At 48.5% G+C, this 17,691-nt stretch overlaps 1 protein-coding gene across 2 annotated transcripts in view; it reads left to right on the top strand.

The window, feature by feature from the left end:
• Positions 1-12,296: 12,296 nt before the first annotated feature.
• IPMK (inositol polyphosphate multikinase) overlaps positions 12,297-17,691 on the top strand; it is a 105,695-nt gene continuing 100,300 nt past the window's right edge. The window contains exon 1 of one of the 2 annotated variants that reach the window (XM_073596340.1): positions 12,297-12,731. In XM_073596340.1, the coding sequence (XP_073452441.1) occupies positions 12,575-12,731 (157 nt within the window). In that variant the 5' untranslated portion in view covers positions 12,297-12,574. The remainder of the gene's footprint in view (positions 12,732-17,691) is intronic. The other variant, XM_073596341.1, reaches the window with a different exon arrangement.

The raw sequence follows: 17,691 nt of genomic DNA, 5'->3' as shown, positions 1-17,691 counted from the left end.
GTTGATCCACCTGCAAAGGAGGCTTGAAAAAGAGCAAATTTATAAAGGTCTCTAAACTGTCAAAAAAAAGGGAGCGGAGAGATGAAATTACAGTCTGCTTAGCTCAGAAAGGATCTATGCTTTACAAAGCACACAGAAGGCTGTCAATCAGCTGGAGCCCCCGTCACCTTCTTTTTCTTGGTGTCAGGAAAACTTATCAGAAGTGATTCATGCTGATAGCAGAGGAATGAAGCAGGCAGAAAGGACACTTTGTGGTATACTGTATAATAATAAATGTTAATAACATGTTATAATAATATTCTCTAACTGAATAATGATGTATATATTTTGTATACTTTATACTGAGCTAATCATTTGTTACTTTATTATGGCTCTAAAAAAACTGATCCAGGAAACGCTGATAAAGGGAATCCAGCAAATATTGATATAAAGGGAGTTACAGTGATAAGGACTGCAGGGTGCCAACAGGATCACTCATGGAAAAGGTAACAGAGGCATGCCAAAGAAAGGAAGTATTATTCTGTGCTACATGCATGCTACAAATCCTTTCCCATGTTAATATACATATACAGTATTCTGACTATTGTGACACTAAACAATAGTTCCTAATAGCACTGGGTAAACAGGAAAATCACAGACACATTCGGTCTGATATACTATTGTTGTGCTAAGAGCAATGATAATGTACCAAGTAGAATGATCTGTACAGGTCAGTCATTTCTAACATACTAAACAGTGAAAGATTGACAGATACTGTTGATTTATCTTCATCGTTATATAAAACAAGCATTCAAACATCCATATAAATGTATTTTCAAGCCATATATCTGATGCAGTCCAACTTCCTGCATGATGGAGAGCAATAGACATACAGTATGAGTGTCTTTCTCATCTTGCTAATTATCTCATGTAATGTCCATCACAGTGGCTCAATGGAGTGACAACTTTGTGCAAATTAATCAGCTAACTCATCCAGCAGACAGCTAAATATAACAATATCCAATAACAAGTTCCATTTTGTATAAACTTAAGCCTGCCATAGACAATTTGAATCTTGGATGGTTCAGCAGGGACCGCCTGGGATTTGAACCATGTATGGGCAGGCTGATTGTACCCAAGTTGTTCGATGGGTACAACCCGCCTGTTGGATTTTTTATGCGATTATTGCCAGCGGATATAGCCGCTAGGAATAATCACTGTGTTCTCCCAGCAGGGAAGCCGTCCCATCAACAATGACTGTGTTGATGGGGGAATCGAGGAAATAGCACTATCTATGGTTGGCGTAAACTTCAAAATATGTTGTTGAACCCTTTTGAAAAATGTTGTGCAACCCTGTATTTGTGTTGCTGTTTCAATAAAACTGCATGTCCAAGCCTACGTGGCGAGATGGGAGGCAGATCTTAAAGCTCATAAAATGGAGGAGGAATGGTCTGGCACATGGTCCACCATTGCCACTTGCACTATTAATCAGTGGTGTCACTAGGGTTGCTGTCCCCCGGTGCTGAAAAAATTGGTGTCACCCCCTCCTCCACCAACTACCTCAGTACAGACCCCCCCTCCACTAACTACAGACCTCACTCCATCAATATAGCCCCCCTCCCTCAGTACAGACCCCCTTCCATCAATATAGACCCCCCCCACTAAGTACAGACTCCCCTCCCTCAGTACAGACCCCCCTCCATCAGTACAGACCCCCGCTCAGTGCAGGCCGCCTTTCCTCAGTATAGACCCCCCACTAAGTACTGACCCCCTCCCTCAGTACAGACTCCCCTCCCTTATTGCAGACCCCCCCATCAGTACAGACACCCTCCCTCAGTGCAGAGTCTGCAGACCCCCCTCCACCAGTATCAACCTCCCACCTCAGTGCAGACCCCCCATCGGTACATACACCCCCCCTCAGTGCTGACCCCTATCAGTATGGAATCCCCCTCTCAGTGCAGACCCCCCCATTAGTATAGAATCCTCCCTCAATGCAGACTCCCCCATCAGTATAATATCCCCCCCTCAGTGCCAACCCCCATTAGTATAGAATCCCCCCTCAGTGCAGAGCCCCCATTAGTATAAAATCGCCCCTCAGTGCCAACCCCCATTAGTATAGAACCCCACTCAGTGCAGACCCCCCATTAGTATAGAATCCCCCCTCAGTGCAGACCCCCATCAGTATAAAATCCCCCCTCAGTGCCAACCCCCATTAGTATAGAATCCCCCCTCAGTGCCAACCCCCATTAGTATAGAATCCCCCCTCATTGCAGACCCCCCCATTAGTATAGAATTCCCCCTCATTGCAGACCCCCCCATTAGTATAGAATCCCCCCTCAGTGCCACCCCCCATTAGTATAGAATCCCCCTGCACATGTCCACCCACATATACATAAAGTTTACAGACCTCAGAACAGCGTGGATGATACACACAGCCGTGTGTGTCCCTCGGGCTCCTCCTCCTCTTGTGTGGATGTAAACAGAGAGGAGGGGGAGGCGGCTTCACTCCGCTGCGCTGAGACACAGCGCAAGACCTGAGGTGCAGATCAGGGCAGCGGGGAGTGTTAGCAGTGCGTGCCGCTACCTACGGGTGTCACCCCTCTGGCTGGTGTCACCCGGGTGCGGCCCGCACCCCCCGCACCCACCTAACAACGCCACTGCTATTAATGTCACAACTCTCTAGTCGGCCTATAAGGTCTTAACCAGGTGGTATTTTTTGTCTTTTTAACCTTATACAAGCAATTAATCTCATGTAGTTGAAAGCTTAAAAACGGGCAAAGCAAGATGTTTGTTAAGGGACTTTTTCCAAACTCACATCTGGACCCTGGCCTGTTCTCTGTTCTAATCGGCTAGGTCATTTTATGAGTTTGTCCCATAAAAGCCCTATACAGCCCTACATACGAACATTCTACTTACTTTCACAAACTTTCACAGATACGAACATGTCCAATCCTGTAAAGCTGGGTACACACACTCAGTTTTATTCATTCAACCCAGTGGGCTGAGCAAAAAAAACCTGACAGATCGCCATATGAACACAAGAAATGTTGGCGCAGTGATCTACAATGCTGTGCATTTTGTGTTCTGACAGGGAGGCTCCCCCCCCACCAAAATACACTGATTAGCGCTCGCAGCCTTTGTCTGCAAGCACTGATCTTTGCATTTTATTTTTTGTCCTAGGGTTTACAACCACTTTAAAGGAGAAGTCCGGCCTGAGCTTGTTAGGCTGGGCTTCTCCTATGGGTCACAGGAGTGAAATTCGTTTTGCACTCCTGTGACCCGTTTTCAGCAGAGAACGCACGTTACAGGAATTAGTACAGCCACCACGTCATCACGACAATAAAGTCTGGATCCGCCAGGTGCCTGGACTGATGCCCGTCTCAGCCTCACAGCGAGCCGCTGAGAGCCTGAGACAGCCATTCCCAGCCCCTCCACAGCACAGCGCTCCAGTGAACGTGGGGGGGGCAGAGCGGAGAGCTGCTGACAGTCAGCAGCTCTCTGCTCGGGGAGCTGTGAGAACCGAGCCATCTGCGTTGTTTGATCGCTCGGTTCTCAGTGTAAAGGTGGCGGGTAACAGATGCAGCATCGATGCTGCATCCACCTAAGTATGAGTCTGGAAAAAAACAAAAAAAAACCCATACTTCTCTTTTAAAGTAGAACTTTAATCAGAAAAAGGAAGTCCTGCTAGATCACTTCATGTTGGCCTTTTTTGCAGGCATAGCTTTGTAAAATATTTAAAATAAATGCCTATACTGATAAAAAATCCAGTAATACACAGTCTCATCCTGCTCTGCAGTGGCGGCTGGTGCTCAAAATTTTTGAGGGGCGCAAACAAACTGAAAAATTCTGAAAAAAAAACCCATCAATTGCAGCCTCACTGTGCCCATCAAACGCAGCCACTGTGCCCATCAAACGCTGCCACTGTGCTATTAAACGCTGCCACTGTGCCCATCAAATGCTCCCACTGTGCCATCAAATGCTCAGACTGTGCGCATCAAATGCTGCCACTGTGCCATCAAATACTCCCACTGTGCCATTAAATGCTGCCACTGTGCCCATCAAATGCTCAGACTGTGCGCATCAAATGCTGCCACTGTGCCATCAAATACTCCCACTGTGCCATTAAATGCTGCCACTGTGCCCATCATCGCTGCCACTGTGCCAATCAAGCGCTGCCACTGTGCCCATCAAACGCTCCCAGTGTGCCATCAAATGTTCCCACTGTGCCCATCAAATGCTCCCACTGTGCCCATCGAATGCTGCCACTGTGCCCCCCCTCACCCGCCATCTGCCCGGCACTTACCCTGTCTCGGTGAAGCAGCAGGTGACAGCGGCAGGCAGCATCTTTCATGCTCCTCCATGTCCTCGATATCTTCTCCCGTCCTCTCCTATGATTGGACGCCAATCACAGCGCCTGTCGTTTCAGCCAATCAGGTGACGGGTAACAGCAGAGGCCAGGAGGCTCCACCTTGGGGATGTCACTGTATTCCTGCAGGACAGTGGCCGTGCCTGAAATAACTGCTGGAGGAGCGAGGTAGGGGGAAGATACAGGGGACGGAGATTCCAGTCCCCATCTACCAGGATGTGATGAGCAATAAAAGTAGTGGCTGTAATCTGTCCCGGCCCGCTCCTGTCACCTCTAACAGCAGCAGCGCTGGGCTCCCTCACTCTGGGATAAGCAGGGTGGTGGGCGGCAGTTCTGCCACTGCTCCTGGGTGGCAGTTTGCCGCCCCCCTGAAAGTGCCGCTCGGGACCCATGGTCCCACCGGGTCCTATGGTAGGGCCGGCCCTGGGTCCAGGCTACACTAAAGCTATGGCATTTGGAGGATCCTTCCATATTGAATATGGAAAGATCCTCTTATCCTGTAGTGCTCCTAGAACTAAAACCTATGTGGTGGTTAACTGGCTTTTACCAAAAACTGGGTACGGTCTGTGTGCTTGGTCGTAGAAGGAACAAATGTTTGTAAAAAATGTATGCAACAAAACAATGATAATAGCAAGGCTGGAACAGTCACCAGATCCCAAATCTAGTCAGATTGTGGTAAGAGCTTTACCATAATGTCGGTCAGTAAGATGGACTACAAGACAATTGCACCTTTATTGAACAGAAGCGATATACCTGTAATTGTGTTAAAGCAATTTAAGTGTGTTAAATCAAATAAGGAGACAGAATGTAAAATGAAATTGAAATCTGCCAATATGGAAAATATCACCCAGGAACAATTTGTTTTTATAGTATTGGGTATCTAAGTTACAAACACACAAGAAGTGGAATTATCCTGGTACCAGTAGACAGTGAACTATCAGTTTTTAGGGCTCAATTAAACTTGCTTCAACTTCAACACACAGTAAAGTGCTTACCGCTTCAACATAGTTTTTTGATGAGTTTTTGATGCTTTAGAGATGCTTCGATCATGCTTTTTTGAAGTTTTAATGAAGCTTGGCAAATGTGTGTGTGTGTTGAATTTCTATTTGTGTTAAAGGAGCCCAGTAGAACCTCAGCTCAGTAGTAGCCCCAGTCAGCAGATCCCCAGCTCATTATTACCACTCCTTCAGCAGACCCCCAGCTCATTATTACCCCTCCTTCAACAGACCCCCAGCTCATTATTACCCCTCCTTCAGTAGACCCCTAGCTCATTATTACCCCTCCTTTAGCAGACCCCCAGCTCATTATTACCCCTCCTTTAGCAGACCCCCAGCTCATTATTACCCCTCCTTCAGTAGACCCCTAGCTCATTATTACCCCTCCTTTAGCAGACCCCCAGCTCATTATTACCCCTCCTTTAGCAGACCCCCAGCTCATTATTACCCCTCCTTCAGTAGACCCCCAGCTCATTATTACCCCTTGTTCAGCATATCCCCAGCTCTTTGGTACCCTCGTTCAGCAGATCCTCTGCTCAGTATTACTTCTGATTTGATTTCAGATTCGCTGAGGAAGTCCATACGAATGATACGCGTGCGAGGGGCTTTGTGACGTCAGTACAGCCACCCATCTGGTTCTATTGTGTATATGCTGTTTACTCCTGCACTGGGGAACAGTGCCACCCTTGTGAGTAATATTCTTTTATACAATAAATTTTATACTTTTTTCGTATGGAGAGCACTATGTCCTGCTATTTTGTTTTTAACATGATACATACTTGCCGATGAGATTGACCTTTGTACACTGCAAGTGGACCTTCATCTTTCTAGTAACCCTGTGGAAGGGAAAGCTTGAGTGACCTTTCTGTTAGCGCAGAGGGTCCACTCGATAAGGTGAGCGGCCTAGAGTCCTGGTGCTAGAACACGATGGTGTTAGTACACAAATGCTAAAGTTTATCTTATCACTACACCCTTCCTTACCATCTGAGGATATTCTTTTCCACAAATGGGCAGTCATTCATCTCCTCGGACATTTGGGACTTTGCCTCATATGTTTTAATCTTGTTTTTATTTTTCTGTAGAAGTTCTATTAAGCGCTGCACTGCTATATTTTGTCAGTAGTACTTCCAGCTCTGCTGATGCCCCCTAGAGATGTAAAATTTCGGAAAAAAAATCTTTTTTTGGGAGGGAAAAACTGAAATTTTCTGAAAAATTGAAAAAATGCTACATTAGCACTTTTTTGTCTTTTTAAGATTGAAAGTCATTCTGTTACTTTAAAACATAAAATATGACTATGGACAATTTGACTTGGCATAAAATTATCACAACTAGCATATTAAAAATATAGTGTAGCCAAACACATATCACAAACAGAATTTACTTTTTTATAATATTTATTTGTAACAAAGGGAGCAACAACCTCCTGAACTGCTTACTAGTTTATGTGGAACAGCCAAAAAGCCTCCACAAAACACTTTTCAAAACCAAAAGTAACAATTTTTCATATTTCCTCTCCACAGTATTAAATAAAAATAAAAACCCCATTCTCATAAAAAGAATTGAAGATGGAGGAAGTGTTAAGAGAGTGGGACTAAGTTTCAATGGACATTTAATCAGAATCATTTTCTGAGCTGAAAATGTCAGTATCCGTCTCTGCTTCTGCAGCTACTCTTTTTTGTCTGTCATCACAATTAGGAACTTCTAAAAACTTAAGGTGAGCACCCTGTCTTAAAATATTTTATTCGTCATGTTAAAATAAAATATTCCACAATTTGTTTTTCTTTTTTCAATTTTTCCAATTTTTTGGAAAAAAACAAAAAAGCCTTCGGGAAAAAAAAAACGTTTTTTTTTTCTGAATGTTTCCGTTTTTTTTTCAGGCCTTCACATCTCTATGCCCCACTCAGTAGTATCCCCAGTTTTGCTGATCCCCCACTCAGTATTAACCCCTGGCTCTGCTGATCCCCCACTCAGTAGTAAAACCCCGGCTTTGCTGATCCTTCTCAGGGCCGTCTTTAGCGCAGGGCAAACGGGGCACTTGCCCTGGGCCCAATCTTTGTGGGGGGCCCTCGCTAGCCTTGAATTGGGGCCCCGATGACAGCTTTGCAGAGCGCACAGAGGACACGGGAGGATGTATTCCGCGCTAGCCAGCTGAGAGGGGGCGGGGCCGGGAGCTTCACTGACGCTCTGACCCCGCCCACGTGCAGCCTGTGTACTCGAAAAAGAGCTTCTGTAGTGAGAGCCAGTGATCTGAGTTGGAGTGTCAGTGGAGCTTCCGGCCCCGCCCCCTCTATACTGGCTGCTGAATACAGAGGTCCGAGGGCGGGGCCGGGAGCTCCAATGACACTCCCACTCCGATCACTGGCTCTCACTACAGGCACTCTATTCCCAGTACACAGGCTGCACATGGGCGGGGTCAGAGCGTCAGTGGAGCTCCCGGCCCCGCCCCTCTCAGCTGGCTAGCGCGGAATACATCCTCCCATCTCCTCTGTGCGCTCTGCAAAGCTGTCATCGGGGCGACCATTCACGGGTGACGTAGGCCCCCAACAAAGCATCAGTGGAGCTCCCAGCTGCTTTAGTGAGAGCAGAGAGTGGAAGCCCCGCCCACAGTCCTGAATGTATGTAGTAAGTTTGGCTGACCAGGTATGTCCTTACAACCATAAAATGCCTGACTGTTTAAACCCTGAGCTGTGTTATTTAACTGTAAAGCTGTGCATTGCTGAAAGTTCTCTGACCATCCCCTGTATAATGTCTGCAGTCTCTGATTGTCTCCTGCAGTATGTCCGCAGTCTCTGATTGTCTCCTGCAGTATGTCCGCAGTCTCTGATTGTCTCCTGCAGTATGTCCGCAGTCTCTGATTGTCTCCTGCAGTATGTCCGCAGTCTCTGGTAATCTCCTGCAGTATGTCTGCAGTCTCTGAGTGTCTCCTGCAGTATTTCCGCAGTCTCTGATTGTCTCCTGCAGTATGTCCGCAGTCTCTGATTGCCTCCTGCAGTATGCCCGCAGTCTCTGTTAATCTCCTGCAGTATGTCCGCAGTCTCTGATTGTCTCCTGCAGTATGTCCGCAGTCTCTGATTGTCTCCTGCAGTATGTCCGCAGTCTCTGATTGTCTCCTGCCGTATGTCCGCAGTCTCTGGTAATCTCCTGCAGTATGTCCGCAGTCTCTGATTGTCTCCTGCAGTATGTCCGCAGTCTCTGGTAATCTCCTGCAGTATGTCCGCAGTCTCTGATTGTCTCCTGCAGTATGTCCGCAGTCTCTGATTGTCTCCTGCAGTATGTCCGCAGTCTCTGGTAATCTCCTGCAGTATGTCCGCAGTCTCTGGTAATCTCCTGCAGTATGTCCGCAGTCTCTGATTGTCTCCTGCAGTATGTCCGCAGTCTCTGATTGTCTCCTGCAGTATGTCCGCAGTCTCTGATTGTCTCCTGCAGTATGTCCACAGTCCCTGATTGTCTCCTGCAGTATGCCCGCAGTCTCTGATTGTCTCCTGCAGTATGTCCGCAGCCTCTGAGTGTCTCCTGCAGTATGTCCGCAGTCTCTGATTGTCTCCTGCAGTATGTCCGCAGCCTCTGAGTGTCTCCTGCAGTATGTCCGCAGCCTCTGAGTGTCTCCTGCAGTATGTCCGCAGCCTCTGAGTGTCTCCTGCAGTATGTCTGCAGTCTCTGGTAATCTCCTGCAGTATGTCCGCAGTCTCTGATTGTCTCCTGCAGTATGTCCGCAGTCTCTGAACCTCTCCTGTAGTATGTGTATTAATGTGCCCCTTTACTTGCTCAATTATTTGGGATTGCTCCACTGCTCAGTAAGAGGTAATGATGTGTATGAACCTCTAGCAACCAATCAGCAAACAGTAGTGATCTGATTTAATCTCTAGCAACCAATCAGTAAGTGCTAATGATGTGCTGTAACCCCTAGCAACCAATTAGTGAGCGCTAATAATGTACATTAACCTCTAGCAACCAATCGCCAAGCAGAAATTATGTGTTGTAACCTCTAGAAACCAGCCATTGAGCAGTAATGATAGGCTGTAACCTCTGGCAAACAATTGAAATCGCTGCGTGATCTGCTGCAGTAAACTGATTTTGAGTCTACCTGCTATTTTTTGTATGTCTCCAAATGGAGGGGGGCCCCAAGAAAATGTTTGCCCAGGGCCCAATCAAAATTAAAGACGGCCCTGATCCTTCTCTCTCTCTGGTCCCCTCTCATCTCCCGCTATATTGCTCCCATGCTGCATACCACCTATGACAACTACTAATTTCCTCTGCTCCGGTCCCCCAGCTCTGCTGATCCTCTGCTGCTCAGTCCTCTACTTCTGTTTCTTCTCACCTTCCGCTATAGCGTTCCCATGTTGCACACCATGTGGTTATCTGCTCGTTTTTATATCGATAAAGCACTCTTGTTTTACCACTTACTACACGATCAGCACCCCCTTCCTTTTTGCTCTTCCACTCGTGGCTTTGAGCCAGAGTGTGTTTCATTTCAGAGCAAGAGTATTACGGTGTCGGGCTCAATTCCGCATCCCTGTGAACCACCTCTATTCACCATCAGAAGCGAACAAGAGACCGGAGACACCAGATGGTTCATCAGTCCCCCACAGAGGGCTAATCTGTCTGACTGTATGTCCCTGTGCAGGAAGGGGTCCACCATCTCTGGTAAGGGTTCCTATATACAGAGCCCTGCCTCCAGTTTGTGATCCATCTCTCCATCATCTACGATCCGTGGAGGTGGAGACAGGGACCTCTGAACCTTACCCGTACTGACCCCTATTGTCAAAATACACCCATCTTTGCCCATATCTATTCACGCTGTATTTGTACCACACTAAGGACATTTGTTTTTGGCTTTATTGATGCACCTTTGGTGTTGATGGACTTTTCTATGTTTATTTTATCAATTTACACAGTATTCATTGTTTTGTCACATCCTATTTATGCACTTTAGGTTGACTTGTGGATTTATGAGGTGTAATTTTTCAATTTATGATTTTTTCATCTGAATAATCATAATTTCTATTTGCAATTTAGCGCAACTTTATTTATTTTTTACACCATGTGTGCTGTCTGCTATTTGCTCTGCTCCAGTCCGGATTCCGCTCAACTTCCTCCTGCTCCACGCTGCACGCCAGATTTGATATCTGCACCAGATACTTCTAGAATATATATATAATATATATATATATATATATATATATATATATATACACACATGAATTGGAAGCGACTGCTAATAATGTCTTTCTGGTTCGCTTGTTGGTTTTCCAGGGCATCCTGGGATATCTCATACCTGCAATACTTCCAAACCAAAGCGAAGCTAAAGCTGAATAAAAGTCCCTCAAAAGCTGCAGGTGCTACTAGTGAGCTTTGCCATAGACTTCTATGGAGGCTTTGAAGATGCTTTGAAGCACCAAAAAAGCTACATGGGGTAAAATTTTTGAAGCAAACACAACATGTGAACAGGACTGTAAGCTTACCATTTTAGTGACAGGTGCTTTGATTGGGATTCAGAGCGCTTTAAAAAAGTGTGTCCAATGCCACATTTTGCAGCATGTGTAAACAAGCCCTTAGAGGATTGTCTAATGTACATTAGACATATTTACCTGCCCATTTCCCAGATCTCCATCCTGAAACATCCCCATATGCCTGCAGCAGCTGCTGGAGGCTAGCTGCCATAACCCCGGTATCCTCTTCTTCTGCGGGCGGTCCGCTTCAAGACAAAAGTGGTCTCTGTGGCGGATTCGCTGCAAGTTCACTTTTATCGGCAGGGCCCCCCTCCCGCCACGCTCCGGTGCCCTCCGCCGCTTACCGGAGCCATCTTAGCGGAGGAGGCGATCAGATCATCTCCCTAGCCTCACATGGAGATGAGTGAGGGGAAGATGGCCCCCACCCATCCCCATGTCATTGCAGGGAGGAAGAGACGTCAAATCGTCACTTCCGCCCATAGATCTTAAAGGGCCATTTTTAAAAAATGACAACATTTTTTTTTTATTGCAGTTTAGTGTAAATATGAGATCTGAGGTCTTTTTGACCCCAGATCTCATATTCAAGAGGTCTTGTCATGCTTTTTTTCTATTACAAGGGATGTTTACATTCCTTGTAATAGGAATAAAAGTGATACAATTTTTTTTTTTAAAAGAACAGTGTAAAAATAAAAAATAAAAGGTCAAATAAATAAGCAAATTTTTATTTTAAACGCGCCCCGTCCCGTCGAGCTTGCGTGCAGAAGCAAGCGCATACGTGAGTAGCGCCCGCATATGAAAACGGTGTTCAAACCACACATGTGAGGTATTGCTGCCATCGGTAGAGCGAGAGCAAGAATTCCAGCCATAGACCTCCTCTGTAACTCAAAACATGCAACCTGTAGAATTTTTTAAACGTCGCCTATGGAGATTTTTAAGGATAAAAGTTTGTTGCCATTCCATGAGCGGGCGCAATTTTGAAGCGTTACATGTTGAGTATCAATTTAATCGGCGTAACATTATCTTTCACAATATAAAAAAATTGGGCTAACTTTACTGTTGTCTTATTTTTTAATTCAAAAAAGTGTATTTTTTCCAAAAAAAGTGTGCTCGTAAGACCGCTGCGTAAATACGGTGTGACAGAAAGTATTGCAACGCCCACCATTTTATTCTCTAGGGTGTTAGGAAAAATATGTATAATGTTTGGGGGTTCTAAGTAACTCTCTAGCAAAAAAAAATGTTTTTCATTTGTAAACAACAAATCTCAGAAAGAGTCTCGGTCCTTAAGTGGCTAGCTCCCTCCTGTATCCAGTGAGGTAAGCAGTCATACACCTGAGTTGTAGACTGGTAACTGACCCAGCTCACCCTCCCCTCCATCACACACACATCACCGACACCGCCTCAGCAAACACCGCCTAGCCCATTGCTGTGATTTGCATGGCAGACACGCCCACTTAGCGACGTGCCGTTCGATGCCACGCCCCCTCTTGAGCTCTCTGAACGGGGATTGAAGCTCGTCTGCAGTGTGCGAAAGCGTACTCGTGACGTCAACAGGCGAGAAGTGGGCGGGCCCGGGCTGCCAGAAAAGTAACGCGGTGACGCAGGAGGCTCGGAGGTTGTCAGCTGCGCCCAGTCGTGCTGTCGGCAGCCGCGTGTGTGTGAGCCGGGGGAAGGGACAGTGAGTGTCGGCATGCTGGGGGTGAGGAGGATGGGCAGCAGACGGTGAGGGAGGGGACGCTGCTCCTCTTACCTGGGCGCACACCATCTCACCCCCCATCTGCTGCAGGATGGCAACCCAACGCCAGCACAGGGGCGCTGAGCCCCCGGACCCCCGACAGCGCCCTCCCGGGGACAAGGAACTGCACAGGAACGACAAGTTACTCAACGGCTGCGTCCCCCTCTCGCATCAGGTGGCTGGCCATATGTATGGCAAGGATAAAGTTGGTGTGTATTGCTGAGCTCAGCATCATCCCTCTAATATATATAGATGTGTGTGTGTGTGGTGGGGGCGGCTCAGCCAGCTGTTTGTGCCAGTTGGTCAGGTGAGCACAGGCTTGACCCAGCCAGGTGTGAGTGTGCGTGCCACCCAGCCAGGTGTGAGTGCCAGTTAGTCAGGTGTGTGTGTGTGTGTGTGTGTGTATGCACTACCCGGCCAGGTGTGAGCGCCAGTTAGGTATGTGGCAGTTGGTATAGGGGGTTGTGTGTGCTAGTTGGTTAGGTGACCATAGACTTGACCGAGCCAGGTGTGTGTGCCAGTCGGTCGGGTCTGTGCGCGCGCACGCCAGTCGGTCGGGTCTGTGCGCACGCCAGTCGGTCGGGTCTGTGCGCGCGCACGCCAGTCGGTCGGGTCTGTGCGCGCGCACGCCAGTCGGTCGGGTCTGTGCGCGCGCACGCCAGTCGGTCGGGTCTGTGCGCGCGCACGCCAGTCGGTCGGGTCTGTGCGCGCGCACGCCAGTCGGTCGGGTCTGTGCGCGCACGCCAGTCGGTCGGGTCTGTGTGTGTGTGTGTGTGTGTGTGTGTGTGTGTGTGTGCGCGAGAGCCAGCCAGTCGGGTCTGTGTGTGAGCGAGCCAGTCGGGGGGGTGTGTGTATATGTGCGCGCGCGCGCCAGTCGGGTCTGTCTGTCTGTCTGTGCGCCAGTCAGTCGGGTCTGTGCGCGCGCGCCAGTCGGTCGGCTGTGCGCGCGCTAGTTGGTCAGGTGACCATAGACTTGACCAAGCCAGGTGTTTGTGTGTGTGCATGCTGGTTAGTCAGGGGAGCATAGGCGCGTGCGCGCCAGTTGGTCAGCTGTGTGCGCGCGCCCCAGTTGGTCAGGGGGGTGTGTGTGTGCGCCAGTTGGTCAGGGGTGTGTGCGCACGCCAGTTGGTCAGGTGACCATAGCCTTGACCCAGCCAGGTGTGTATGCCAGTAGGTCAGATGAGCACTGGCTTGAGCCAAATGTGCGTGCCACCCTGCCAGTTGGTCAAGTGTGTATGGCCAGGTGAGTGTGTTCCCACTTGAGTGCTACTCTGCCAGGTGTGTGTGCCAGTTGGTCAGGTAGCCATAGGCTTGACCCAGTCAGGTGTGTCTGTGCCAGTTGGTCAAGTTTGCGTGCACGCCACCCAGCTGGGGGTGTGTGTGTGCGCCACCTGGCCAGGTGTCTGCGCGCCCACCACGTGTATCAGTTGATCATATGAGCACAGGCTTGACCCAGCCAGGTGTGTGTGCTCCACCTGGCCAGGTGTGTGCCAATTGGTCAGGTGAGCACAGGCTTGACCCAGTGTGCATGTCAGGTGTGTGTACGTGCCACCTGGCCAGGTGTGTGTGTGTGCCAATTGGTCAGATGAGCACAGTCTTGACCCAGTGTGTGTGTGTACGTGCCACCTGGCCAGGTGTGTGTGTACGTGCCACCTAGCCAGGTGTGTGTGTGTGAATGTGTGTGAATGCACGCGCCAGTTGGTCAGATGAGCACAGACTTGACCCAGTGAGGTGTGTGTGCACGCCAGTTGGTCAGGTGTGTGTGTACGGCAGTTGGCCAAGTCTGCATGCGCGTGCCACCTGGCTGGGGGTGTGCGCGAGCGTGCGCCACTCGGCCAGGTGTGTGCCAGTTGGTCCACCCAGCCAGGTGTATGTAGTCTTGTAGCTCACACAGGTTGGGTCAGTACGTTGCTGGAAATGAGCCATGGCTGGGTAAAGCATCCATTTCTTGTAGATGATCCTTGAGTTGTTGCTGTATGGAAAAAAGTAAAGTACAGGACATAACATTGGCAGTATATGAATTGTGTCATCTGATGAAGCTGATTTGAGCACCTTTTTAGTAACAGTTGTATGGATGGCTTTGTCCTAACACGTCTACACATATTATTTGAAGGACTGATAATTGTATTTTCTGAACACCACAACATAACCAAAACGTATTTAAGTTTTGAAAAGGCTAGGGAAGAGTTTAAACCCCTGTAGTTGAAGGCTAAGTTCACCTTTTTGTGCATTTATAATTTTTTTTTCCCCTCCCTGTCTTTCAGGGCAGCCAAAATGAGACCTTGGCACCTCCCCTTCCTTAGGAAAAACTGCGCCAGCCCAATACATTTTCACTTGCCCCTGCCGGACTTCGGTTGTTTTTGTTTCCTCCGGGGTGGGGGGGGAGACAGTTTTTGGGACCTGGCCTGACAGTCAGGGAGACTGTGGCTACTTGTAGCCCTGTAAGGGCGGCAGGGGCTCTCCCAGGGACGCGGGAGGGTACATAACCGCCGCACAGTTTGCCACCCCATCTTCACTGAGTGTGGGAGGAAGATTCGGGGGCCCACCATCGCATCCACAGGGAGGCAGCTCCGCTCTCCCTGTACACGGGTACAGGCAGCATTTGGAACCAGGCGGGCCGTGTGGCATGTAACGTCATTTCCGGCAGGGGGCGGATGCTTCCCTTTGACCCGCGACTTCCGGGTCGCGGGGCTGATAGTGGGCCGGGTGCAGTCTGGAGAGGAGTCGAGAACGCGGCACAAGCAGCATGAGATGCCACAAGCAGCAACCACCAACGTGTGGTCATGTCTGAAGCAGACGCCCAGACAGCGCACAGCGATGCTAGCTCCAGCCATCCTAAGGTAAGAGCACCCTGGGGAAGGGTCCTCTCTATCTAGGATTTCCCCCCTAACGAATGGTTCCTGGTAGGTTCAGATCCTTACTTTTAAAAAGGGTCTAGTGCACTCCCCAGGGTTGTATCCTATATGCAAAGGTGATGTTACTTATTTTTTTTCTTGCATGTATTTCAGGAAGCTGCTGAAAAATCAAGATCCTCACGTAGTTCTAAAAGAGAGTGCGCCTCTTGTAGTGACACCCTAGGGGAAACTTGGACAAAAGTATTGTGCAAGGACTGTATAGATGCTTTAGTCAGAGAAAGGGCATCAGAGCAGGAAGTGGGGTTAGCGGCTTCAGTGAAGGAACTTTCTTTCACCTTTCAGTCTTTTTCAAATCTTTGAAGGTTTTCAGCTTCCTTCTAATCCCTCACCTGCATCCCAAAGTACAACCCTTCCACAAGCACAGGGCTCTGCATCTTCCCAACCCCTCCACAAGCACAGGGCTCTATATCTTCCCAACCGGTTGCCACTGCCATGGTAGATGGATCTAATGGGGCCTCCAGAGTGGAGTCCAGGGAAGAGACCTGGATAGTGCCACCTCTGGTTCCCAGGAGGAATCGGAGGGAGAGGACTGGGACGGGGAGTCCAGGAAACCCTCAAGATATAAACTGGACCTCTTGGGGGCAATTTACACCACCCTTGGAATTCAGGTGGACAAGAAATCCCTGGCACTCCACGATCAGATGTACAGGGGCTTCGGGGAACAGGTTTTCCCAGTCCATGATGTCCTGGTAGAAACAGTAAAGGAGTGGCAGGATCCTGAACGGAAACTTTTTTTTTTTTTTTCCCTCTAGATCTTTGAAAAGAAGGTTCCCGTTTTTCAGAAGATCCATCAATAATAAGAACCCTAAACTGGACGTTGCCTTCTCCCAGGTCTCCAGACATACAGATCTGGCCTTTGAGGATATGGGAGCTCTTACAGATATTATGAATAAGGGAATAGATTCCCTCCTAAAGACCTGAGAATCAACTATAGGGCCTTTAAAACCAGAAATGACTGTCACAGTAGTGGCCCGTAACCTGGAGCATTGCCTTTCCCAAATTCAGGCTCATATTGAAGTGGAAACTATATTGTCATCTTCCTACTATTTTGCGAGGAGTGGCATATAGCGGATGCATCCGCAGACTATGTCTGCATCTCGGCCAGAACCGCGGCTCTAGCCAACTCGGCCAGAAAAGCTCTCTGGCTAAAAACTGGCCGGGCGATAGTGCCTCGAAGGGTAAATTGTGTGGGATCCCACTGATGGGAGATCTACTTTTCGGCTCATGTCTAGAAGCTGTGCTAGACTGCACAGCGGACAAGAAAAAAATCCATCCCGGTTAAGCGTAAACCCCCAATTCCAACAAAGAAAGGGTTTCGTTCACAGAAACCCCAACCTGGGATCTGGGGCCTCAACCCGGAGGGAGAAAAGATAACTTGGGGGCAAGGGCAGAGGAGGTGCGATATTTATTTTTTTCCTCAGGAACAGCCATGAAAAAGCCAATGACTCCAAACACGGTGGGAGGAAGTCTGGGGGCCTTCCTCCCATAGTGGGAGGCGGTTTCCCCCAGTCAATTTATCCTGGGGATCTTAAGGAGGGGGTACTACCTGGAATTTACAAGACCACCATTTACAAGACCACCCCCACACAGACTCCTTGTCACACACCTTCCCAGGTGTGCGGCAAAGGCCGAGGCCCTACTGGGGGCATTAAAGGATCTAGAGGAACAAAACGTGGTTCGCAGAGTTCCAAAAGGGGAAGGGGGGGGCTTTTAGTCACATTTTTGCGGTGAAAAACCCCTCGGGAAAATAGATTGATCCTGAGCTTAAAACCCCTGAACCAGTCGATTTCCTACAAGAGGTGTCATATGGAATTGATCTTTACAGTCAGAGCCTCACTACCCCAGAATTGTTACATGGTGTCACTAGATCTCAAGGACGTCTACCTCCACATCCCTATCGCAGAAGCTTTTCAGAAGTTTCTTCATCTAGCGGTGAACATAGGAGAAACAATCCATCTACAGTTTCAGGCGCTTCCATTCGGCCTATCCTCGTCACTCCGAATATTCACAAAGGTCATGGCAGAAGCCATGGCCGTTCTGCGACTCAAAGGAGTCTCAATTATTGCATATCTGGATGACCTGCTCCTCTTCGCAGTATCTCTAGAACAGCTAACCAGAAATCTGGAACTGACAAAGGAAACCCTGACAGGTTTGGGGTGGCTGCTGAACCTGGAAAAGTCCAGCTTGATACCATCTCAGCGCATTACCTACCCAGGGTACCTGCTAGACTCCACTCAGTTGAGTTTTTCTCCCA

Source organism: Aquarana catesbeiana, linkage group LG08 (genome assembly GCF_042186555.1).
Source record: "Aquarana catesbeiana isolate 2022-GZ linkage group LG08, ASM4218655v1, whole genome shotgun sequence".
NCBI classification, from domain to species: Eukaryota; Metazoa; Chordata; class Amphibia; order Anura; family Ranidae; genus Aquarana; species Aquarana catesbeiana.
This window is presented reverse-complemented; position numbering and strand designations above follow the sequence as displayed.